General features: G+C 43.1%; 1 protein-coding gene across 4 annotated transcripts; it reads right to left on the reverse strand.

Moving 5' to 3' along the window:
* Positions 1-636: 636 nt before the first annotated feature.
* Positions 637-25,907, reverse strand: COPS7B (COP9 signalosome subunit 7B). Of its 4 annotated transcripts, none has more exons than XM_073217992.1 (7): positions 25,592-25,907; positions 19,096-19,273; positions 15,560-15,635; positions 12,986-13,074; positions 11,069-11,271; positions 8,698-8,803; positions 637-2,385 (listed from the first exon to the last, which is right to left on the reverse strand). In XM_073217992.1, exons 2-7 carry the CDS (start codon positions 19,255-19,257, stop codon positions 2,227-2,229), a joined length of 795 nt encoding a protein of 264 aa, XP_073074093.1. In that variant the 5' UTR covers positions 19,258-19,273; positions 25,592-25,907; the 3' UTR covers positions 637-2,226. The 4 variants fall into 4 exon arrangements, with proteins under 4 accessions (XP_073074093.1, XP_073074092.1, XP_073074091.1 ...); XM_073217991.1 differs by having other exon boundaries at positions 25,547-25,906; XM_073217990.1 differs by lacking the exon at positions 25,592-25,907 and adding an exon at positions 20,853-20,999.
* Between the last annotated feature and the right edge of the window lie 46 nt (positions 25,908-25,953).

Genomic DNA, 25,953 nt, shown 5'->3' on the forward strand with positions numbered 1-25,953 from the left:
GCCAAGGGTCAGTTTGGGAAGCAGACTCTAAAAGAGAATGTAACACAGAGAAGATGGCAGGAGGGACAGTCAGAAGATCCAGGAGTCTTACCACTGGGGACTCTGAGCTTCCACTTGGTCCTAAGTAACCTGAGGATGACTATACGACTACTTACCCTTACCAATCTCAGAAGACTGTTTGGTGGGAGGGATTCAATGGCTTACTGCGCATGAAGACACTTCGTAGTGTACTTTACCAATGTGTTATTTATCGTCATTACTATTTTTAAGGAAGCAGAACCACTGGGAGATAAACCTAAAACTCCTCAGAGCCAAGAAGCTGTCAAACAAATGGTCCCACATTTCATACAAGTCAAACCACACTTCCTAGCCCACTCACAAGTGGGAAAGACAAGGATGAAAGAGCACTTTCCACCAGCGTGAGTACCTGTTTTGGGTCTAGAAAAAATATGTGGAAAAACCTATAAGGCTAGGAGTTGTTTTTGAGAAATACAATGTTTCCAAAAATTTCCCCCACATGTATTTCACTGGCTGTTACCAAAAAGGCTTTGGTGTGAAATGAGTGTGGGAACAGGCTCCTTCATCCAGGCCTTCTCTGAGATCTCAGTAATGAATTTCCAATGAGGATACAGGATGCAGGGTGCGCCAAATTTATTTAACAACAGAACCCCTTTTCCACAGAGCATCTGTCAAGTCTCATGAAACATACTTTGGGACTTAAACTCTACAGTTGGGCATAGTGTTATGCGGGCACATGGACCAGTGGAAAAGGGCAACGAGAATACTTTGTTGACGTTTAATCAATGGCAGGCAGCTGCTGGACATTTTGGAAAAAGAAGAAATCTATTTTGTAACCATAGTACTGAAACAGCTTCACATTTTCTCTGAATCACCCAAATACCAACCCCTAAAGATCCAGCAGCTATGCAAGCCCGCACTCCAGTCTCATACATTAACTCTATGCTTTTATTTTTTGTTGTAAAATGTGCTTTGTCTCTCAATGAACTTTCTAGTGTCAGCCGAGGACCTCCACCTCCCCTTTAAGAAAACACCCCACCACACGCACACATACACACATGCCACCCTTCAACCAGGTGAAAACTCCCCAGTGATTTTTCTGTAACAAATATCAACACGAGGGGGGAAAAAGCACGTTGAAATGTATTAGAATCAGAACCTGTACAAAAAAAAAAATTAAAATATAACCTGAAACTGTTCAAATTCGGGAAGGCTAGTCAGGTCCTTTTCTCTTGCCAGGAGAACGCCATCATCGGGCGGCTCTGGGTCACCAGCCAAGGAGGGGTGGAAAGAGAGACATAGAAGCAGCAACAGGTCCTTTCCAGACAGAGCGGCTTCAGCACCACCATCCCCACTGTGGAGGCAGCCGGGAGGAATTAAAGATCTTAGGAGAGCAGATGTTGGCAGACAGCCCCAGTGGGCAGCTGGGACCTTCACACCGAAAACCAGTCTGAGCGGTCAGAGGCAGCTCGAAGCGCGGCCAACAAGAACACCAAGCCGGAAGAAACTTCTGCCACCCAGCAGACCCACAGCGCCCCGGACTGGTGCTCAGGTACCGGAGGTTAGTCAACCCAGCACTCTCAACTAATGAGAGATGGGAGCTGGGCCTAAGAGGCTGAAAACCCGCAGGTTTAGTAAACATAGCCCAGCATCACATCCCTCCATGCTCTGATCAGACGCTGCCAACAGAGGTAAGGCAGGGGAGGGAAAATGAAGCATTCTGATACCTGGCTAGAGAGTGCCCGTACCATTGTGGGTACTGCAGAACCTAGGGCTGGAGAAGGCATGCTCCCCACCCTCACTCAGAGAGGAGCTTCCTTCGCAGTCATCCCTGCAGGCCAGGTAAAGCTGCCTCCAGCTTATGACCAGCCTCACAAAATGACAGGGAGCAAAAGAAAACCTAGGAGGGAGACAAGCCCTTAAACAGAGACAAGAACCTCCTCGCGGGAAGCTGGGCAGTGTCTGACCCTGCTGGGATGGCATCAGTGGAGCCCCTGAGTCTGAAGGAACAACTGGGGAAGGAGGGAGTGGGTGAGGCCAAGGAGTTAACGGTTCTTCTGGAACAGTACCAGCAGGGTGGAGGCGCTGGTGAGGGGGTGGGCAGGTCTGGAACTCACTGAAGGTAGAGAGGGGAGGAAACAGGCCCTTGGTGTCGCCTCCCCACCTGACCCAGGCAGGCCTGGTGAGTGCCAGCTGCCCCAGCCAGCCCTAGTGGCGGCTGGAGACCAGACCTTTCACTTTGGACATCTTCTTGGTGGGCTGCCTCTGCTCAGCATGAGGGGGACACTCGCGTTCAGCTAACTGTTGCTCCATTTCCTGAGCTGAGGAGGATGCGGTGGCTTTGAGTGTCTTCTTGATGTTGGTAACCTGGAGGGAGATACAGAATTGGTTGCTCAGCTGTAAGCACGAGACACTCACCAAAACTTACTCTCACTCTAATGAGGGCCACATAGGGAAAGGCCAGCAGAAACCTCTGCAAGAAAATCTGAGATTATCTTCAGAAACCCGGATGAGAAGAAACAAGCAGGGGCTACTCATGGACTATATGAGGAAATGAGTCAAGCAAAACAATGGAATTAATGTTTTCTTGGTTGAAAAGATGGAATAAGCCAAGAGAAATGGACCATTTGGCAAAGAGGCACAACACATCAGGTGAAGAAAACACTAGTCGAAATTGCATTAGAAAAAGAAATAGCTCCTATATCTGCAATATGCCATACAAGGACAGGTTCTATAGTACAGAAGAGGACACACACAGGAATAGGTATTATAGGGCTGACGAGCACATGCATGGGAACAGCTGCTACAGTACAGAAGACACGAGCACATGCACGGGAATAGGTACCACAGTACTGAAGAGCACACACAGGAATACCATACAAATACAGTTTATAAGGATGCTATACTCAGCTAACGGTGGTTCATGTATGAAATTACAAAAATGTCACAAGAACTTCAGAAATCCAGCTCCATGAGCCCTTCACGAATAAAGAGAATGAACTTCAGCCAACTAAGTGATAAATGATGAGAACGGAGTAAAATAACTGGCAAAATGCAATCACACTGTTTTCAGCACACCATTCCTCACTTAACAAAAGAGAGAGCCTCAAAACACTTAAGCAACTCGTGAACATTTCTCCATGTCAGAACGCACATCCTCACCAACACCTGTGTACCATGCTGGGCGTTGCACCATTCTTCAATTAGCTCCCCGTTTGTTTTCACTTGCATGAAGTGCTCCCAGCTACAGCATTCTATGTTTACCTTTGCATACTTTTTGTGAACATCTGTTGACATATTCCTAGAGGTGAGCTTTCCAGACCAAAGGGTTTGCACAATTCACATCTGAGTAACTACTGCCATACTGCTTTACAAAGCGACTGTACCAACTTGTGCTTCTACCCACTACGACACCCACGCCCATTTACATATACAGTCCCCCAGTTCTAATGGACCCCTGTGCCTTTGACCTTCAGCTAGATGACAGGAAGAAAAAGAGGAGGAGAGGAAGAAGAGGAAATATTAGCTTTTTTAAAAAAAGGCGTCAGAAGAAGAAAGAAGGTTGGTGCAGACTAACATCTATGTTTGTTGATGACAATAAAGGTGCTCCCCCAGTTTGATGGCTTCCATGTCCTCGGGGATGCAGGTTTGGTTTTCTACAGAGCAAGAAGGGAGTTAGAAGGGTCAAAGGTTCTTAATAGAACATCTGGAGCTTGAGTAAGAGAAAGTTTAAATGCAGAGATGAAACAACACTGTGGACAGAAATTAGGTTCCTGGAGATCTATCATCCACAGAATGAACGTCAACTAGACTATAGGTCATTTTTTATTTTGGTTTCTGTTGTTTTGAGCTACAAGAAGAGCCATGCCCCAAACTACTGTCACCTCAATCAACACCACAACCTTTCTGAAAGGGGTGTCAACAGAAAAGCATGGGCTGGGCCTATGAATATGTAGGGCAGCCTAAGTGAAGTCTGGAATCATCCCTGTCCTGCCCGACCAAGCCCTGCTGCCTCGGACCTCAGGCACCCCACCTGCTTTGGTATCTCTTGTTCAGAAGAATTACTTGGTGAGATAGTGAGTGAAGAATCTGGAGCAAGTGGATGGTTTGCCATTTTTTTTCTTATAAAAGAGTTATTTTAGTTTGTTTTACTTTGAGGCAAATTTTGATGGCCATGGAAGAGGATTAAGAAATGTGTTATCAGTTATCACTGCTTTATAAAATAGCATTCCAAGGCTTGTCCAGTTTGATATGCTTTCTAAGTAATACGAGGAAAATTAATTGAAATCTGAATAAGAGGTCACAGGATCACTTAAGTTTATTTCTTTGCGAGTCAGTTATCTTTGACTTCAAACATGCTGAAAGATCCTGCAACTTAAAATATATAGTAGGAAAAGGAAAAACCAAGATTCATGCCTCATATTTTCAATATCTGGGAGGTTGCTTGAGGGAATTTGTTTGAAGGTTTTCCCAAAAGCTGACAAAACCTCATTTAAATAAAACATTAGAAAACTAACAAGCTTTCATTACAAGGCCTGTATTTTCAAAAGTGGTATCTTTCCAGGCAAATGATTACCTTTCCCACTGAGCAAAACAGCTTTATTACAAATAAACAAAACAAAAAAGTATAATTTCCTTAATTTCATCTTGGCTGACAAATATCACTTAACCTTATTTCCTCTAGTTCTTTGTACAATAATTTTTATTAAACAATCAGCTTGTACTACAGTGTTTTCAGTATTCTTTCATTTAATATATCTTAAATTTAGTGACAGTCTAATAATCCCTACATGATAAGGAAAAAGTAATCAATTCTCAAATAATGGTTCCATTTTCAGTCACTTGCACCTGGATTTCTGTAGATAAGTCATTACAAGCCTGGCAGAAATTAGCTGGCATTTCTCTTTATATGGTGGCCTCAGGTGACGTGGGCTAGCTTTGGAGTCCAAGTATAGTATCCATGACTGAGCTGAGAGGCCAGCTCCTGACCTGCTAGCCAGGGGAGCAGACTCTGCCCTGTGGCACATTCATCCCACATACTCCCCTCCCCCAACCAAGGCAACATTCTCGAGTCAGCCTCTCAACTGACAATCAGCTCAATTGACCCCAACTCTTTTGCTGTACATACGCTTCTTTATTTTCCCCAAAGTTCAGCACTTCCAGTTTCAGATCCTTTGTAATAACATGAAATCACTCTATCCCAGTTCCCAAGGAAGCCTGCTTACCACTCTCCTCCATGCACAGAAGGGCTGCTTGTACCTTCTGTCTATAGCATCCTTCCTGTCTATACCATCACTCCCCACCATAGGAATGCAGCTTCCCCAACTCATGGTGACTCAAGTCTATTTAAAAGCCTTTGATTCAAGATACTGTCAAAGATTTTTGGCCAAATACACAGAGGCCAACACCCTCCTCCCCCCTTCATTCAAATGCCTATTTACCTCCTTAAGCTGTTTTCCTTATAGTAACTACCCTCCCAAGAAGCTATGATTTTAGGTGCTCAGTGACTGTGGCACCTCAGTAAAAGAAACAATACCTATCCCATGGGTAAACCTGGTTCTTTCTCCATTCTGAAACACCACTCAAAATCCTGTCTCTTCCTTTCTCCTCCATGTCACACACAAGGCCTGCACTGGAGCCACACTCCCCCGCTGCGTCCTCTCAGAAGCAGTCACTTCACTTCTGCCCCCGTGCCTCCCTTGCAGCCACCCTGGCATTCCAGACTCAGCAACCCTCCTCTGACCCTACCTGGAGAGCGGGGCACCTCTTCCATACACCTGCCCTGCCTCCCCTCAACCTGTCCCCGCCTGGCAGAACCTCTCACTCCGACGTGGACGGCCAAGAACACTGCTGTGGCTCCTTTGTGTTTCAGGTGTTCAAGCATAGCTTCCAGTAAGGCTACTGACAAATATAAGCCCTCTACACCCCACAGAGGACAAAGAGAACTTCTTGTTCTTAGCCTAAGAAATGAGGCTCTGAACAAAGCCTTGGCCTGGATGGTGGAGTGAGGTGGCCCTCACACTGGGTTCTATTACAGATGTCTTGCTCAAGCCTACGGGGCTATTAGCATTTTAACACAGAGCTCACAAAGGAGATAAAAATATACTCCTGAGTCAAATATAAATGAGGAGGTGCTCTGTGATACCTGGACTTAATCATTACCTCCCCTCCAGAGCACTTGCTCAGAGATCATGAACAGCTCATAAAGTTACAGTTCTACCTTCCCCAGGTATGCTGGAATTTTAAGTAACTAATGTGTTATTTCTGAAAAAGGCTAAAGGAGAGACTACTCTTTGGCAGTTTGGTGGGACTGACTTCATTAACAGGAAGGCTCTGGAAGCTGATACTCAACAAAATAAAGCTGCTACTATAAGGTTTAGGGGAACCTTATAATAACAGCAAGTTTTTTCCTCTGAGAACAGTCTAATTTAAGGAAAAATAAAGAAAAAAACTCAGTTGAGAAAATGGTTTTAAAAAGCTTGATCAAGGGTAACAGGAGAATAAATACAAGCAGAATATGACAGAATTACACCTTTGTTAACCTGGCAGGTTTGTTTTCTTTTCAAGGCAACAAATATGTCATGAGTACTTTCTATGTGCCTTAAGCTGGGGACAATCAACATCCTATACTTAGCAGCCAGATCATGCATTTACTGCGTGGAAAAACTGACAAGGCTCTGGGCTTTACCCATGCTCTCTTTCTTTCTGAAACTGGTCTGTGCCAGATTTTCTAGAAGATTGTTAAGTCAGTAGATTGTTTAATTGGGGTGAAGGTGGCCCTGTTCTTTTCCTCAACTTTTTCTCCCAACTTAAGTATTTACTGCCACCTGGTGGACCACGGCACCTGGTAGCATCAGGCTCTGCCAGCAGGGGTAACTGAAGAGCTGTTTTCTAACAGCAGACCACTGATAACAAACCCACGGGTGCTGGCTCTGTTTTTCTCCATAACTATAATTTAAAGAGCCCACACTGTTGCCTAAGTGCTGGTAATGTCTCAATATTAGTCAGTGCCTTCTTTCATCAGATGCCATTTGTCACAGGAATAAACTTGAACCATTCAAAATTCTAAAACTGGTACCACACATCTTTGCCAGTAACCACAGTCCAAGCCCACCAACTATCACACAATTAGCAACAGTCCAGACACAATGGGGCAGCTGACAGTGACTAGGTTCCTCTCAAGATATCAACCAGGTTAAAGATGGTTTGTTTCACACAGGCTACCCTGGGGTGGGGTTCAGGGGTGCATTTCATCTCCAAACCTCATTTGTTTCCAGAGTATGATTTACGGGGAAGACTCGAAGAAGAGGAAAAGAGTGGTTAGCCCTTCCTACTTTGCTCACACATCAATCCCAGGTCAGAGAAGAGGCCACAATATTCAGAGGTGGATTACACAGCTTATTAGAAAAGCAGCAGGTTTACTTTCCTAATTGTATTTACCTTTGCCAAATGCTAAATTAAAGGTAACTCACACTCGTATGGCTAGAAGGTTAAAAATTAACAATGGATTGAACATCACAGAGTAGCTATGTACACATATGTACATAGGGGCACGTGTGTGTATCTGAAATAAATTCACTTCAGCTCATGAAAAGCAGAGTTCAGCAGCTCAGCATCACACAGGGTGCGCCAGAAATCCTATAAGCAACACCTGAGCACCTACTAGGCCTTAGGCATGGGACAAGGAGCTGGTCTTACAAAGACAAGACATGGGTTTTATTTTCAAGGAGTACATATAACAGAGTAAAGGAAATCTTCAAATTTCACAAATCCCCCTTTGAAAAGCTCATCTATTTATTTCTTACATTCTTTAGCTGAAACTCTGGGCCTCATTCTGCCAGTCTCAAACACCTGCTTTATAAAACTCATTAAATACCATTAACATCTCAAGCTCAATCACACTAGAAAAAGACGTACAATGATAAAATTTTTATCTGAAGGGCTCCAAATAAAATCTAATGTTGCTCTCCAGATGTCCAGACTACAGGCACACAAACAAATGCCCATTAACTCAAAGCCTGGAGCCTCTGTCTCTCCTAGAGGCTAAAAGTGTCCTGAACAACCAGGTGTCACTGAAATTACAGACACTTTTATCTCTACTTGCATATCATTCACTGAATTTTTTCCCTTGCTTTTTTTTTTTGAGGTGTCTGTGCCACACCACTCCGTGGCCTTTGGGTCCATCCCTTGCTTTTTTAGGATGAAGTATATCATGTATTTTAAAGTTTATAAAATATATGTAACTCAGAGAAGAATAGAATGAACACTGTGCTCCCACCTCACAGCTTAAGGTACAGCAGGACCAAGGTCTTGAAGCCCAGGTGTCCCTGCCCAGCTGCTCACCTCCCTCCACCCTGCCTGGGAACCACCATCCTCCCACACATCTTTAAACTCATTTATTTTGCTCTACAGCTACACAGGGCATGTGCACTAAGGAATTACGTTCTGTTCTCCAAGCCTGCACACTCGCTGGCGACCATGAATCAGAAAGGAGACAGAGGGACCTCTGCCGCACCCCTGACGGCAGGGACCACGCCACACCAGTCCTACCCCAGCATCTAGTCCGGTGCCTGTTTGCTGGTGACTGTGGTGACTACTTGTTTCACCTACACCAAGACTCAAAAGGTAGGGCACAACTGGGGAGACCCTGGAGCAGGGCACAAACTTGCCCTTCCTTACCTCTGCCTCTACCTGCTGCTGAGTTCGGCTGTGGTTCTCCTTGTACTGGTTGGCTCGCAGAACTTGCTGCTCGATGCCTAGCAGAACTGCTTCGCAGCCATCACACCTATGGAGGAGATAACCAGCCCTGAGCTGCAGAAAGGCCTGGGAGCTCTCCTCCAGCCTCAGAAATCTCCCTCCCAAACTCCTGACAGGGACTTACAACACCCCGCATGCCAAGGCTCCTATCCCTTCACTCTTTCCAAAAAGGCGTTTCTGAATATAAAACATAGGGCATTTGGAAACAAACATGGAGGATGTGGTGGGTTTCTTAGAATACAGCTTTAATTTCCAAACTTCGTACTGGGAAAGTTTTACAAAATATGTGACTAAAGGAATTAGGAAAGACTACAGGTGGCACTAGATGAATCACTTTTGGCAACAGAAAAAAAATTTTTAAAGCATCCTATGTTGAAGATCACCCCTTTTCTGAGAGTTTGTTACTTAACTGCCATTCCCCTCATTATTTCATTTTCCCACTTATTTTGAAAATTTTAAAACCTAAAAATAAAGGTGAAAAATAATACAATGAATGCCCACATACCCTCCAGTTCACAGTCAATAGTTGTGAGCATTTTGCCATATTTGTGGTATTGCTCCAAACCAATTCTGTTTTAACTCTAACTCCAATGCCCAAACACAAGTTTTAAGAATTTATACCAGTAAACATCTGGGATGGGGGTTAGGATGGCACCTCTGAATACAGGTAGACAATAGCTGTGAAAATTGTGTCAGCCATCTCAAAAAGGGAGTAAGACAGCCAACTTCAGTAGGATTGGAAACCTAGATTTTGTATGGCAGACCACTTAACATTAGTGGTTATTTTCTATGTTTATTCTGATTTAACAGCTTTATATCTTTTGAAAGAGCCTGCTTGTGTCTGAGTTGTAAAGGGAAGGTGTTTGGGGCCACACTTGGGACAGAAGTTAGGGTAAGGGGTGGATAGTCATGCCTTGGGGTCCAACAGTGGCTGAGGGAAGGGAAATTCAGGGTTTTGTGGACCCCTGGGTGTCAAAACTGGGCTGTTAAATCCCTGGATATACTCCTCTTAGGGATAAGCCAGAGATCCAGTCTCTTTTAAAGAAAACAATTTGCCTACCCCTCTGTACAAAGCTTGCCTGCTGTTTCAAGTCCTCCAACATGCCACATGCCCGCCTGGGCACATGCTCTCCTCACCTTCAATTATACTCTCACCCTGGCCCTCCTTCAAAATTCTGCTAAAACCTCTTCTCTGACTAAGCCCATTTGGCTTTATAAGCCCCAAATCATTTTTTTTTTTTTTTTTTGAGAGGGCATCTCTCATATTTATTGATCAAATGGTTGTTAACAACAATAAAATTCAGTATAGGGGGGTCAACGCTCAATGTACAATCATTAATCCATCTCAAGCCTAATTCTCGTCAGTCTCCAATCTTCTGAAGCATATCGAACAAGTTCTTATATGGTGAACGAATTCTTACATAGCGAATAAATTCTTACATGGTGAACAGTACAAGGGCAGTCATCACAGAAACTTTCGGTTTTGATCATGCAATATGACCTATAAACAATCAGGTCAAATATGAATATTCGTTTGATTTTTGTACTTGATTTATATGTTGATCCCACATTTCTCCTATTATTATTATTATTTTTATTTTTAATAAAATGCTGAAGTGGCAGGCAGATGCAAGATAAAGGTAGAAAACATAGTTTAGTGCTGTAAGAAAGGCCCCAAATCATTTAAGTAATTCATAACCAATCCTGAAAGAATGTGAAACAGCTCTTGCAAACATCAAACTCCACTAAAATACAGAGTACATGCAAATGTCCCACTTACTTTTATATACCAGAACATGGTCATCAAATATTCTGTGTGAGTCTGTGTTCCAACTTAAAAGTAATCCTTGTCTTCAGTATCCCTCATAATGTTTTACAAACAGTAGCCCAAGGTTACTGACCATGAACGAATGTTCTTTTATCCAAAGATCTTACCAACACTACCTTCGTGAGCTTGGTCAGACTCTGAGGCTGAGTCGCAAAGCACAGGATCAGTGTCAAACAGCCAGGCTTCAGAGACCCCACCTGCCAACCCAGGGCATTTTACAGCCTGCTGCTAAATAGCCCCAGCTGCACTAGGACAGAAACTATGTCACAATCAAGGCACTATGAGGCCTGAAATGACTCCTGTTGCTACACAGTGGTAGTCACAAAAGCAGCCCCACTCTCCAGCCCCAGCTCCCAGGCAGCCCCAGCTGATACCTGGAGACCACAGTTCCCAAGCAGAGGCACAAAGGGCATGCTAGATATCCCCCTCCCTAAAGAGAGGGACCCGGCCACCTTCCAGCCTCACCATTCATGCAAGGTCTTGACAATATTACTGATATCCTTCTTTCGGATGTCACGGCCAATGCAGAAATCCACTTCCAGAAGCTGGTTGCGCTGGTCCAGCTTGCCCTGGATGATGTCAGTGTAGACAGCCTCAATGATGAGGTCTTCTAATTCCCGGAGATTCCGCATTTCCAAGTCCTTCAGCAGCACGGAGTAGGGGATACACTGTAGAAAGGGCCACGTCATATTCACAACAAACAGTGGCAAACATTAAAGAAAATGCAGGTATTATCGAGATACCAACAGCTGCCTCAGGCTTTGGGAAATGCAGTCAAGTGGTGATTACTAACATCTGTTGCAACAAGAGCTGGATAAATGAGCCGTGACCCACAGCACGTAGGAGTGCATTTTCCTAGAGATGCTCTGCCTCCTGGTTTTGCCCAGCCTTAAGCATTTAGACTGTGAAGCATACTCCTAGAGATCCTAGTGACTCTTCCCACAGGATAAAGAAATACTCAGTGTATGTCATTTTGCCACCTTTTGGAAGCTTGCAGACTTTGCATAAAATTCCACATCATCACAAAACTCCAAACAATCTCAGATACTGGAAAGGAGTATTGACTGTTTGCCCAGCAGAGCGCAAGCAGAAAAACTTACAGGCTAACATACCCACCTACAGGTGGCCAGTGGGTACTGCCAGCTCAGAGATCTTCCTGGAGTTTGTATCTTTCTCAGAATCTTGCAACCAGTATCAATTCCCCAACAATAGCCTTTATTGTGCTGTACCAACATTTTGCATTTACCCAAAACAACTGGATATCTAAATGTCAAGATTTCTGCAAACCCTCTGACACATCACTATTAGCTCAGAAATTAACACAGCAACCAAATCTGCAGAAATAGAGGATGAAGATGCACATGGAGAAGAGAGTAATAGAAAACATACCTAGAGGGGTTTTCTGTGACCAAAGAAATCCAGGGGTGGTAGATGGGCTTTAATGACAGGTTGCAGAAATGAGGGGTAAAGTTACTCCTATTCTTTGCCACACTTGAGAAATCCATGATCAGGACAAAAAAAAAAAGCCAGATTTTCATTTCCTAACATAATAGGCCTCCCACCTGAAATGTCAGGCTGAGAATCAGAAGTTTGTGATTAGAACAGGTAAATGGATTTCATCAACTGAAATGACAATCCAAGAATAAATACACATTTCTACAAGCTCAATCAAAGATGAGAAATGCAAAAAAGCAAACTTTTTTTCAAAGGCACAGCCCTACAAAAACTTTGACAATTAGGCTAGGATTGGGCAGAATGCCAAAATTAACTATAAATTAATCAAATCTGAATATTCTTTGTTAATGGTTTTGAGAAGCTGGCTGAGACGCTTCTTCCAAATCAAGTGGGGCAGAAAACTCAAAGATATGGTGGAGTGGTCTCTCGCAGAAGGTTAGGGTCTAAAGTTAGCATATATGGCAAAAATTCTGCTTAGTATAATTAGCCTTGAAAATCCCCAGAGGAAGGCAGCAGATTAAACATCTACCTCTCATTATGCCCAACACAGCAAGTGTTTCCTCCAGCATTGGCACAGTTCACTGTTGCACTGAGCAACAGATGTAGTGGTTAACTCGCCTTGAGATACCTTGCTGTTTGAAAAATACGCATCTTCAAGCAGCATGGCAAAACGCTCCCGCCATGGGAGGCACCACGGCGGCCAGAACTGAGACCTGCTGATTCATACTCACTCCTGGGCATACTTATGCTGTATGGAATGATGAGTAGTTATCTACATTATTTTGTTATCTTTTTCGCTTTTGTCCTTTGCCAAGCAAATTGTATGCATTTATGATGTAATACTATGTGCTGGCAGTTCCCATGCTGATGCCAATGAGACCCCTACCTTCGGGTGGGGAGGAAGACAGGAGAGGTTTGGGGCTGTACCTTCATTCTGGACGCCAAGCTCACGATGGTAAGGTGCTTCAGCTTGTTCTGCTGGACTGTGCTCAGTTCTGGCAGGCTCTCCTTGTTGGCTGCTCCATCCCACCCACCACAAAAATCAAGACAAAAAGCACAGTTAGGATTTCTTTATGAAACAAGCTCACCAACTCCCCACACCAAATTTACTACTGAATCACTGTCCTGACTCTGCACTTACTCATTAGACAAATATTCCACAAACACCTCCTGTCTTCTTTGGATGACCATGGGATACCAAAGAAAAGCCTCAGTCTCTACACACAAGCTGAGTTTCCTGAAAAGCCAGGCGTGAATGCCCAAAATGGTATGACAAGTATTTTAACGGAATACTATTTTTGCTCTTTGTGACATTCAATTAAGTTCAACATATCTTCACTGGGCATCTGATATGTGCAAAGCATGATCTTAAGTGATTCAGGATAATCAAGGGTAAATAAGATGGGCCTTGCCAGGGCTGCTGTGCTACACAACTCCAGGGGCACCAATTGCCCAGAGTTTGCAACTCAATGGCCTTAGACCTGTCCTCAGTCTTATAATCAGATGCTTTAACAATTACAAATTCAAGACAGAAACTACCAGAAGAAAGGTTCACATACCAGAAGACAGCAAGAGGGTTAGGAGGAGAAGAGGAAGACAAGGAGAGAAGGGAAAAGGGAGACAGGGAGACAGGACGACAGACAGAGAGGGGGAAACGGAGAAAGGGGTACAGGCAGAGTAGGGAAAGGGAGAGGGCAAGTGAGCGCAATCACATTGGGAGGTATAGGAGAGGAAAAGAAACTTGGGGTTTAAGATGAGCCTTAAAGGATGAGCAAAATTTTATTGATAACAATGATGGTAACAGCAACAGCAGCAGCTGGTCACATGTACATACACACATCCAGTTAGTCCTCACAACAACCCCACAAGATAGATTCCAGATGTCTTCAATTCCTTATCCATACATGGATTCCAAAAAGGTGAATCCAACTTGATTTTTTTCTATAGCATTGTGCTCAAATCAATCTGGGGGCAATTCCTGACCTGAACTGAGGCAGGCTTTTTATCCTACTTGTGAATATTAATTTGTTTTGCTGTAAAACATGAATGTGTTTGACTATAGGCGTTGTCCACACTCCTCAAGGGTGTTATTTTAAAAGGTATGTGTATTTACCACAATATAGGTAGGTCACAGGGAAGGCAGTAGAGCACGGAGAAGACAAGTAATGTCTCTATAGCATCTTACTGAGCTGACAGGCAGTGACTGCAATAGGGGGCCAGTAAGGACTTGATAATATGTGTGAATGTTGAAAACACAATGTTGTTAATATGAAAACTTCGTAAGATTGTATATCAAAGAAACTTTTAAATTTTTTTTAAAAGGCACTCTTTCTAACTTTAATAAAACTACTATTAACAATTAAAAAAAAAGGTATATGCATATCACCTTTTTAAAGTCTCCAGAATTCTTCTAAATTGTGAAAAATCTAGCCTAAGGAATGCAAGTAAAGGATTGTGAACTTGTATTATTACTATTTTACAGACAAGGGGACTGAAGTATGGAAGTTTATTTGATTTGCCAAAGGGCACACAACTAGTAGAAGTGGAGCTAAAACACAATGCAGGCAGTCTGGTTCAGAGTCTGGAATGTTCTCTTTAGTGAGGATGGGAACAGAGTTGATGCTCACTGGAACAAAGTGAAGGTCAGAAAAATTAGCAAGTGGCAAATTGTCCAGTCTGAAACAGCACAGAGTAAGAAGTGACCAGCGGGAAAGCTGGTACAACAGAAGTCCGGGATATGGCAGGGAATGCCCTGAGTCATAGCACCGAAATGAACTGCCAGGCCTCCGTCATCCACTAAAATGAACTAGGGAGCCAGGCAGAAATGGCTTGGGTAGAAGGTAATGTTTGGACATGCATGCACCTCATTACTGATATTTAAGATTTGAATTTAAAACTCAACCTATGAAAGAGAATGGGCTAAATAAATGATAGAGTATTCAATTATGGAATATTAAAAATGACTACAAAGATTTTAAAAATGGAAAAATGCCTATGAAATAAGTGAAAAAAGATAGAAAATTTATATATAACATAATTACAACTACATTAATAGTAAGCACAAGGGGGAAAAGTCCAGCACCAAATGTTAACAAGAGTTTAATGGGGGGACAACTATGAGCAACTTTTTTCCTGTTTTCTAAGTTTTCTTCAATATAGTGATATTACTTTGATAATATTTCAAACACTGAAATACTTCTGACATTTCACAACATTCCAAGTGTTCTACACCAGTCCTCAAGAATCTCACCTGGAAATAAATAAGGGCTGTGTTTGTGAATAAGCATAAACATAGTCCCCATGTGACCCACTGAGAAATAAAAGGTGAGAAGGGAAAGCCCTCACGAGGTCACCTACAGAGCACAGTAAAGTGGGAATCAGCAGGTCAAGACGTTCCCACTCCACGCTTCATATCCCAGACCTCGGTGATCCTCACAGAGGCAACGCATCCAGACAGAGCGACATAATTAAGAAGTTTTTGGAGGATCTTAACCAACTCACCTATGTATTCTGGGTATGTTCCATAGGCAAACAGGTTCAGCAACCGCAAATAGGCAGCATTAGCTCCTTCGGCAAGCTGAAGAGGGGAAAAAAAACAGTTCACAGGCCAGGCTGTCTACCAATCACTGCCTGTGCAAGCAGAGGGCAGAGATCATGTGCCACAGTTCCGTACTGTTTTATTAGTTGGTCCCGTGCAATTCTTTGACTCTTTTGGAAAAAATAAGTAAGATTATTAAGGCCCCAAATTTAATTTTTCTCTCTTACGAAATATTTGTTTTATACTCCATATAGCATGCCCAAGTAACTGCTTTTGTCACACAATCAAACACACACACACACACACACACACATACATACATACATACATACATAAATACACAAAGCAGTTAAAAGCAGTCCAGGTTTTCTCAGGATTCCCTCACCATTAAAACAAAGACTGGAGCAGCCCTGTCCACCCACCAGCTTGAGAGAGTCAGCACGAGTTACTACCAATCCAAACTGAATATAGAGTGTAGCGTTGGTTCCAAGTTTCAGGACTACTGTACACCATGAACACTGGGAAAGATCAGCACAGCAAAAGGTGTCATGAAAGCCCATCTAGGACAGGAAACTCCCAAAGCAGGCAGCCCCAAATAAAAATTTTCACAGAAATTACTTATTTCTCACTAGTACTAGCTAATGGCAAAGAGTCATCTCTAGAAGAAAAAGGAAAGAGGTACTGCCCAGCACTGATCTGCTCTGCTGTCATTTACCTTAACTGGGTGTTTCTTTTACTCACAAATATGTACCTGTTACTCTTCCAATTTTCCAAACTCAGTAAAGTCTAAACAGGAAGAGCCAAGTGGTATTCTGTGGACATCAACAGTAATACTACTGAATTTTAACCATCGTTTAAAAAGATTCCAAGAACTACATCTGTAATAGATCACAGAAAAGGTGACTAACTTATTCCCAGCTCATGTATAGAAAAAAACAAGCTGTGGGGAGATAAAGGTGATTTGCTAAGCACCCCAATGAGAAGCCTGGCATCCTAGTACCCCAGTCTACCCTCTCAGGTCATCAAGAACCTCCTGAAGCCCCGAATCACAGGTGGAAGAGACCACCCAATCTAGCCCCCACTTTTCAGATAGACAATTACAAAACTAGCTGTAAAAGACTATCTTCTCTAGAACAGATATGCCAAAACTTCTCACACTGGCCTAAATCAGTAAGGTCTTTCTGGCTTTAATTTTCATCCATCTCTTAGCCAATCTTCCACAGCAATAAAACAACTACTTCACATATTCATTCAGGCTCTTCATGAACCTGAAGGAACGTATTACCCCCTGGTCATCTCTTCTGCTGAAAAACAATGAGCTATCAAGCCATGAAAAGACATGGAGGAAATTTAAAGGCATACTACTAAATGAAAGAAACGCACCTGAAAAAGCTACATATTGCAAGATTCCATGACATTCTGGAAAAGTCAAAATTATGAAAATAGGAAAAAGATCAGTGACTGCCAAGGATCTGAGGGGAGAGAAGGATGAACAAGTAGAACACAGTGGATTTTTAGGGCAGATAAACTACCCTGTATGATACTATAATAGTGGATACATGTTGGACTAACAGTTACCAAAGGGAAAGGGACTGGCAAGGATGGGTGGGAAGGGAGGGATAAGGGGGAAAAGGGGGCATTACGATTAGCACACATAATGTAGAGGAGGGGGGTGGGCACAGAGAAGGCAGTACAACACAGAAAAGACAAATAGTGATTCTATTGCATCTTACCACGCAGATGGACAGTGACTGTAATGGGGTATATGTGGGGACTTGATATTGCGGGAGTCTAGTAACCATAATGTTGCTCATGTAATTGTACATTAACGATACCAAAATAAAAAAACATAGTGGATATATGTATTATACATTTGTCCAAACCCACTGAATGTACAACACCAAGAGCGAACACTAGTGTAAACTATGGTCTTTGGGTGAAAATGATGGGGCAATGAGGTTCCACACCAGCGGGGATGTTGGTAATGGGCAATGCTACATATGTAGGAGGGGAAGGGGACTACTGGAAATCTCTGTGCCTTCTTCTCCATTTTGCTGTGAATCTAAAACTGCTCTAAAATGAAAGTCTCTTTTAAAAAAATGAATCCAATTTCTTAAATTTTCTTCACAGGATTCCTTTTCCATCTCCGGTAAATTAAATTTTTACTAAAAGCCCACTGTGTCAGGCTACATATTAAGCTCTAAGGAAACAATGGTGAGCACAACAGACCTTACCCTCAAAGAGCTCACAGTCTAGCAAGCAAGTCTGACATTAAATAAAAATTCACAATTAAAAAATAAAAGTGGCTCTTTCTGTCTCCAGCTGTTGCAGAGAGAAGAGATGATAACGTGTCCACACATCTGCAATGGGTGATCATGGGGAATTGCTCCTATTTCCTGATCAAGAGGAATAGGCAGATAGATGTATAGCAGCAAGTCCAATAACCTGAAGGCTTACAACTCCTTCTGCTACAAGGGACTGATCCACCACAGGGCTGTAGGCATGAAGCCAGCAGCCGATGACAAAGGTGTCCTAGTGGTCATGAGTGAAGAACCAGCCAGTAAAAGCCAGCCACCTACCATGTGTGTGAACCAACATGAACAGGGATACCCAGACCACCCTCAGCAGCAGCACACCCATGATCCACCAGAGCAAGTACTGCTCAGGGCTGCACATGGTGTCCATCCACAGAGCTGGCACAATCCTCGGCAGCCAAAGAGAAGCTCTGATGGTGAAAAGGAAGCATAACCACCTCATCATGAGCTGCTGAGGACAACCCCCAAAGTAATAAAGATGTCACCAGACTTTCCAATCAATCAATATAAAAACATCAATCGATCAATATACAAGAATTCAAAGTGAGAAGTAATGTTTGAAAAATATAAGTTGTGTCACATACTTCTACCTGGTCATTCTTCACCAGATCTTTTCATTTTTAAGACACAACAACCAAAATTAAGTACCCAAAGTTTTAATAACAGACAATCAAAGCAAAAAGACTATGTCCCAGCTTTTCATGTATCTTTTTTACACATCTACTTCAGCACAACATTGCCCTTTTACACTGTCCAATCCATTCCTTATTCATGCCCATCTCACGTTCAATAGCAATCTTTTTCTGCTAAGTATGTACCTGTCTGATCTTATCTATATTTGCACCAGAGGCTTTTTCCTGTCCCTAAGAATGCCTGAAACTACCCCTGTTAAACATCAGTCCATACTTCTACTCTGCTTTTCTAATTCATCAGGTTCAACTGGATTTTTCCCCTGTATTTCACATTATTAGCAACTCACCCCAATTTTGCCCCAAGTTCTGATGAAAATACTGACTAGAAGGAGCCCAGATCATCCTTGCTTTTTTCTCCCCTGCCCACGAATTCCCATCCCTTCCTCAACAAGTCACTTCATAGGTCCACAATGCTTCAGCACTGAAATTCCTTGGAAACCTGGAGAATCACAACGTTTAGAACAAGATAAATTGTTTGAAGACTGCTCTTACCTCCTGCACATTGGCCAACTCCAGCAGTTCTCCAAAGACATACACTCCAGGAGCCTCCAAGACTTGGCTTATAAGAGTAGTGAGAGCTGAGCCACTAGTACCTTTGGCTAGCAAAATAAACTGTTCCAGGAGGTTACTTGAAGGTTTCTGTTCACCTGCCATTCTCCAACCTTGAGATCTGTCCAAAAGAAAAGTGTTTCAGTCATTCTTCCTTCTCCAAAGTCTATGGTTATGTAATGCTGGATCAGACATCAGTATACTTAAGTTTTAAGTATTCAAAAAAGAAAAAACAGCTCCTGAGTCCAGATGCTATGACCACTTTATGAGGTGGGTAGGATTCAACCTGGAGTTAAACGGATTCTGTCCTTTTCCTGAGGTTTAAAACACAGTATAAGCCATTTCATCCCCATCTGACGACACTCCCACAAAGGCAGCACTTTCTAAGCCCTTAAACCTAACCAGCACCTAAAGAAACACACACATTTCTCAGTAGCTGTTTTCTATTCACCTCATTTATAGACTCTAAGAAAAAGAATCTTGCCCACACAGAGGCAGCAGATATAAGCAAAAGCAATCGGTTACATCTTCCAGTACGTCATTAGAATCCCACCTATAGCCAGATACAAATAAAGAAGGACAAGAAAAGCCAACAAAATGTCTAATTTAATCAAAGAAGTCATTTATGCACAGAAAAAGAGGGAAAATCATTTTGAAAATATTCAAAATAAGAAAATACATGTTGTGTAAATCCATGAGGAAAATCCCTCTATTACGTGGCATTTTACCAAACATGACTTCAGAATTTGTACAAAACCTCAAGAAAACAATAAAAAGATTTGGGAAAACAATGAAGATATTGTATTGCCATCCTGAAGACACTGGGACAGGAGGGTCCCTCAATTTCAATAGTATAATTACACATTGAGTATAGGTAAACACACACACCGCATACCTATTCTACAGGAGCCCTGCATAAGATTATGCAGTGTGAAAAATGAAAGAAAACAGATATGGTGGAGTGAAGAGAACAATTCAAAGGACAGTTTGGTGCAAGAAAAACGAAGTTTTCCCGCGAAAGCAGGCACAAAGTGTGGTAGCCCTTTCAAAGTATTAGAGAAAAACAACCATTATCGCCTCACTTAGGGTTACCTAAGAAGGTTTCAGAAACAGAAAAAGTGAAGTGCTAGGGAATAAAGGTTGAGGAGGGAAGGGGAAAGAGGCAAGGGGAGAGGGTGGGAGACAGGCGGCGGGAAGCTGATGGGGAATGAGAACCTCCCTTCCAAGTTCACACGTGTGAAGAGACTGAATGGGAGGACCTGGGTGGATATGTGGAGAAAGATATGGACTGAAACTTCAGTCCCTGAAAAAAATTTCAGCCTAAGGAGCAAAGCCCGTGGAGGAAAAGTGGTAAGGAGGCGCCAATGGTCGCTTTTTTCTGGAGTGGGAGGGCCGAGGCGGCGGCTAGGGACACAGGGGAGATGAATTCCCGCCATGGGGGGCTCTATTTTGATGGACGGCAGAGGAGCAGAGGCGGCCTTTGGGGGTGGGCAAACGACAACAGCCGCGGTGCAGGCGCTGAGGTTCACAAGCTGGGGTGGACTTCTGGGCGGGCGGCGTGCTCCGGAGAGGGCCGCGGGGCGCGCTGCCCGGGGCGGGGGCGGGACGGTGTGGCCGTGGGTGTTTTCGGCGGCTGGCGCTAAGCCTGGCGACCCAGACAAGACTGGCGCGCGGGGCCCCGCTGTCTCGCCGGCCCCTACCTGTCCTCGGCGCCTCTCTGTTCTCTCGGTCGCTGGCTCGGCCTCCCGGCGCCTGCCCGCAGGTTGTCAAGCGTCCATGATCGGCCCGGTGTCCGACGTTTTTCTGCCTCCGCCGACCCGTTGCCCTTGCGGCTCCCCCGGAAGCCTCCCACCGCAGCACTCCAGTTCCGCCCACACTAGGTTCCCCCCGCTGAGTTTGCCCCCTCAGGCCTCCAGAGACGCCCCGGCCAGGGAAAGAGGCTTTCCCGGCCCGAAGAGGGCTTGTAGCCCAGGAAAGGGGTGGGAAGGAACCTGAGGAAAGGAACACAGCCTAAGCAGTACTGGGGCCCAAACCATCGCGATCACCGTCCTGGCCTGAAATCCACTCCTTTGGCTGAGCTTTAGCCTTCAAGAGCTCCCTATGTTGACTGCAGCTACCCGGGGCCACCGAGACATACATTAACAACTACCGTTTATTAAGCATTTTCCCATGTGTCAGGTGCTATACTTCGACTCACTGAATTCTCAGAATAACTCTATTGCTTGTAATATCACTCGCATTTTTCAGGTGAGTTAATTAAGCCTAAAAACCTAAAGCCTAAGTGGCAAAGTCAGCTTTGGAACCCAGACTATGTGAGGCTAAAGACCATGTTCTCGACCTCTATTTAGAAACATTTTTTTTTTTTAAATAAGCAAGAGATGAGTTGACCCAACAATGGTTCCGTGATTAAAATGGCATTCGTGTGTTGCATTTGGTACTTACCTCCCCTGGAAGATGGCTAAGAATTGCTACATAACTGAACATTTAAGCTGATTCTTTTAAAGTCTGCACCACAGGCTTTCAAGTCTTGAAATGAGGAAAATACCCGATTTGCTTTTTGCACATTTCAGTGCAGAAATCAGCTAGACAGATGCAAAGGAGCCTAGCACCAACCCATTTATTTATTCAAAAAATGTGTTTAGCACCTATTATGTTCTAGAAGGTTGTATAAAGATAAGACAAGGTTCTTGACCTCAAAAAGCTTCAATGCATTACAAGCTAGAGAGAGGTGACAATATTTTGGAAGCACAGAAAATAATGTGTTGGGGTAGAGAAAATAGGCATTTTCCAGGCAAAAAGGGGAAGAAAAGGGTGCAATGGGCATAGTCACAGAGGTTTGCACTATGCAGCATATACTGATTCAGAAAAGCAACCGAGAGTGGCTGGAACCCAGGGTCCATAGGTGAGAAATTAGGGCACCAGAAGAGAGTCAGGTCATCAAGGATCTTGGAAACCACTATACCCAGTAAAAACCCAAAGACAGCAAAGTTCCCACCTGAGAGAGTACCCTAGGAGAGCCAGGCCTGTCTGGCTATGACAGACAATTGCCACAGGCACTCTAGGGGTACCAGATAAGGCTCTCCTAACAAATGTTCTGGGGAGAGGTGATTTAACGCAGGCTTTTGGAGTAGATGAGGTTTGAGTTGAGCCTGGAAGAATGAGCAAGCAAATCACAAAGGGTGTAAGCCATGTTAAGGAGTTTTTATTTTACCTTAGGGGCACTGGGGAGCTATTTAGGATTTTTAAGCTGTGGAAGGTATGAACAATTACCACTTTAGAATGATCGCATTAGCTGTTTTAGGGATGGATTGCATGTGAAAGGAAGTAGAGGACGGGAAACTCTTGAGATGACTAATACAGTCCAGAAAAGAGATGAGATCATGAACTAAGGTAGTGGCAATTGGGCATGAAAGAGAAAGGACTGGAGACATTTAGATTATAAAATCTATCAGATTTGGTGACCAGTTGAATGCATGGATAGAGAAATAGGTTACCACTCAGGATTCTGGCGGGGGAAGGCAGAGCTCTCTGAGGTGATGTTAAGTGAATAAGGCTTCAGAAGAGAAGGGGCAAATTTGGTGGTAGAAGGAAGACAACTAAATTCTGTTTGAGTTCATAAATATCCTGGCAGTGCCTCCACTTCCTCCAGAACAATGTCTAGACTCCAAGGCTTCAGTTAAAGCCCTTTACAGTAGATCTTCCTCCTTCCCTTCCATCTTTGTCTCATCCCACCCTCTTTACAGCCCAAATCTCAGGCCTTCCTAGGCCTGAGAGGACTTACACCTTCCCTCTCTGACACCAGGGCCTATGCTTAAGCTTGCCCTCTCTTCTTTTTTGTAATACTCTTCCCTCATATTTGGCTGTTAAAATCCTAGCAACCCTGTCGGCAAAGATTTCTTAAACTCGACGCAAAAAAAGCACTAATCATAAAAGAAAATACTGAACAGCTGCTGAAGAACCATTAATAACCCTGGTGCTGAGAAACACAGGAAGCGGTTCCTTCTCATTCTCACCTTGGGCTCTGTGATTTATAGACAGGTCAACATTGAGATGAGGGGGCTCATAGACTCTTTACTCCAGGTCAGGAGATGAAATAGTTTGAAAGACAATGTATAAAATGAGAAGGAGTTTACTCCTGAGTTGGGAAACCAGAAACAAGAAGAAGCGATGATACAAACATTAATCTTTTTGCAATTTCTTTCCCAAACTGATATATACCATTTCTTCAAAACAAATGTATATCATTATCCCATTCATTTAAAATTATATATAAATTATACATACGTTAAAGGAGATAAAATTAATAGAATAAGAATACTAAAAACATGAAAAAAAAGCACTGAAGTATTGCACTACATTAAAATTAAGAATTTCTATTTATCAAGACACCAGTATGAGAGTGAAAACACAAGCCACAGACTTCGAAAAGATACGTGCAAAGCATGTATCATACAAAGAACTCCATATCCAGATGATACAAAGAACTACAAATCAATACAAAGACAAAAAACCCAGTTTTAAAAGTGGGCAAAAGACAAACAAGCACCTCACAAAAGAGGACATTCAAATAGCCAACAAACCTTTGAAAGAGTGCCCAATACCACAGACAGCATAAATAAAACCTATAATGAGATACCACATTTAGCCAAAAATGGCTAAAATTAAGAAGACTGACACACCCTGTACTGACAAGGATAAGAATCTTGAGTCAGTGAGTAACTATACTTACCATGGTGACCATTTAGTAATGTATATGATTATTAAATCACTATATTGTATATCTGAAACCAATAGAATACAGTATATCAACTATATTCCAATTTAAAAAAGAGCTAGAACTCTCTTAGGTTGCTGGTGAAGGCTAAATTGATACAAACACCTTGGAAAACTGGCAATATCTATTATTGCTGATCATATGAACACCATCCAAGCCAACAGTTCCTCTCCTAGAAATGAATGCATGAGCCCACAAAAAGAAACACATAAGAATGCTCATTTCAACTTTCTTAAAAAAAGCCAAAAAGTGATCATTGAAAACCTAAGCATCCATCAACAATAGAAGAAATAGTGCTATATACATACAATGGAATACCACTCAGAATTTTTTTAAAAGCTACCTGTTACAATATGGAGGAATCTCACAAAAATATTAATAAAAGAAAAAGCCAGATTCATGCTGTACATACTGTATGATTATATTTAAATGAAATTCAAAAACAGACAAAACTGATCTATGGTAATAAAAGTCAGAATGGTGGCTGACCAGGATGGGAGGATGCAGTACTGATCGACAAGGAGTACAAGAAGAGCTGGAGATGTTTTGTATCCTGATTTGGGGGTGGGGACACAGGTGTACACACAGGCAAAAACTGTGCCTTTATGTGCTGTTACCTTATTAACAAAAAACTTTAAGATAAAATTTTTAACACAGAAAAAAAATCCTACCTATCCTTCAAGTTCAAATGCCATCTTCTCCATCAGGTTTTGCCAGTTGGAATAAACCTCTCCATCAGAGCCTCTGTAACATTTTGATGTCCTTTCTTTTAAGCTATTTATCACAGTCCATTTTGAATTTCAGTGGAGTCTCCTTTTTCCCCTAATTACATGGCTATCTTCCTGGTGGCAGTGACAATGCCTTTCACCTTTTACAACAGAGAGCTGGACAAATAACAAAAGCTGAAAAAGCTTTTTGTTGAATTACATGGAAGGAAAAATTGGGTGGGTGCCCAGATAAGGTGAACGGGGGACAGGAAGAGGAAGGAAGGTAGGCCTAGGAAAAGAGGTAGATCTCCAAGGAAACCTTGGCTTATACAATTTTACCCAGTTCTTGAAATCACATTAAACGTCACCTTGAGCAACAAACAAAGAACAAGTCAAAACACCAAGTTCAACCTAGACTGAGATAAACATCACACTCCTTTACTTGCAGGAAATCCACCAAATAAATGCTTACCTAACCTCTGGGTGTTTCAACCTAGATGGAGAGACGACCAAGGAAAATAATAATCACAAAGCCATGCTGCTAAAAATACCTCCAACCCTAGTGTGGTGCAAAGAGCCCAGACTGCGTTTCAGGAGACTTGGGGCCGAATTCTGACTCTGCCCGAAGTTGCTGTATCCCCTGAACAATCTCTTCGCCTCTCTGGGCCTCAGTTTCCTCACATGTACAACAACAGGGGTTAGATGAGCAAATTCTCTAAATTCACTTCCTGTATTGATATTCTGAGTATATACAATCAGTTCTCTCTCCCAGTCCAACACGGGGGCACACCAGAAACCCCGGCAAAACACGAAAAAGGCGCCCCAGACCAACAACCACGATTCAAAGGAGTCAATTTGTTATACATTATCTTTTCATGGTTTAATCAGTGGTTCTGTTTGTTAGCAGCCTTACCATGATCTGCAGGAAATTTCTGAGTTCCATGTAAACAGAAGTTACCTCTCTGTGGGCTGTCATCTTCTTTTGAGGGTGAAGAGGGTCTTCCCACACAGTTTCAAGTCTCCGGATTCAGAAACCACCAAACCTGAAGGAGAGTTTAGGAATTTGCGCACACTGAGCGGCACACTGGAGTCTAAGTTCCAGAGGAATGGGGTGCAGGGAATTCTGGGATTTGTAGTCCCTGGGCCTCTCTTGCGTGCTGGGATCTGTGGTTCCCCCCAGCGAGCCCCTGGGACAGTGGGAAATGTAGTCTCTGTCACATCGCACAGAGCAACCCGCCGTCATCTCAGAGCCCTAGTGTGCCCAGCGGCGGGAGCGGGCCACTCGAGCCTCGGCAGAGCTGAAGCCATCCCTCCGCTGGG

Source organism: Manis javanica, chromosome 12 (assembly GCF_040802235.1).
Source record: "Manis javanica isolate MJ-LG chromosome 12, MJ_LKY, whole genome shotgun sequence".
Lineage (NCBI taxonomy): Eukaryota > Metazoa > Chordata > Mammalia > Pholidota > Manidae > Manis > Manis javanica.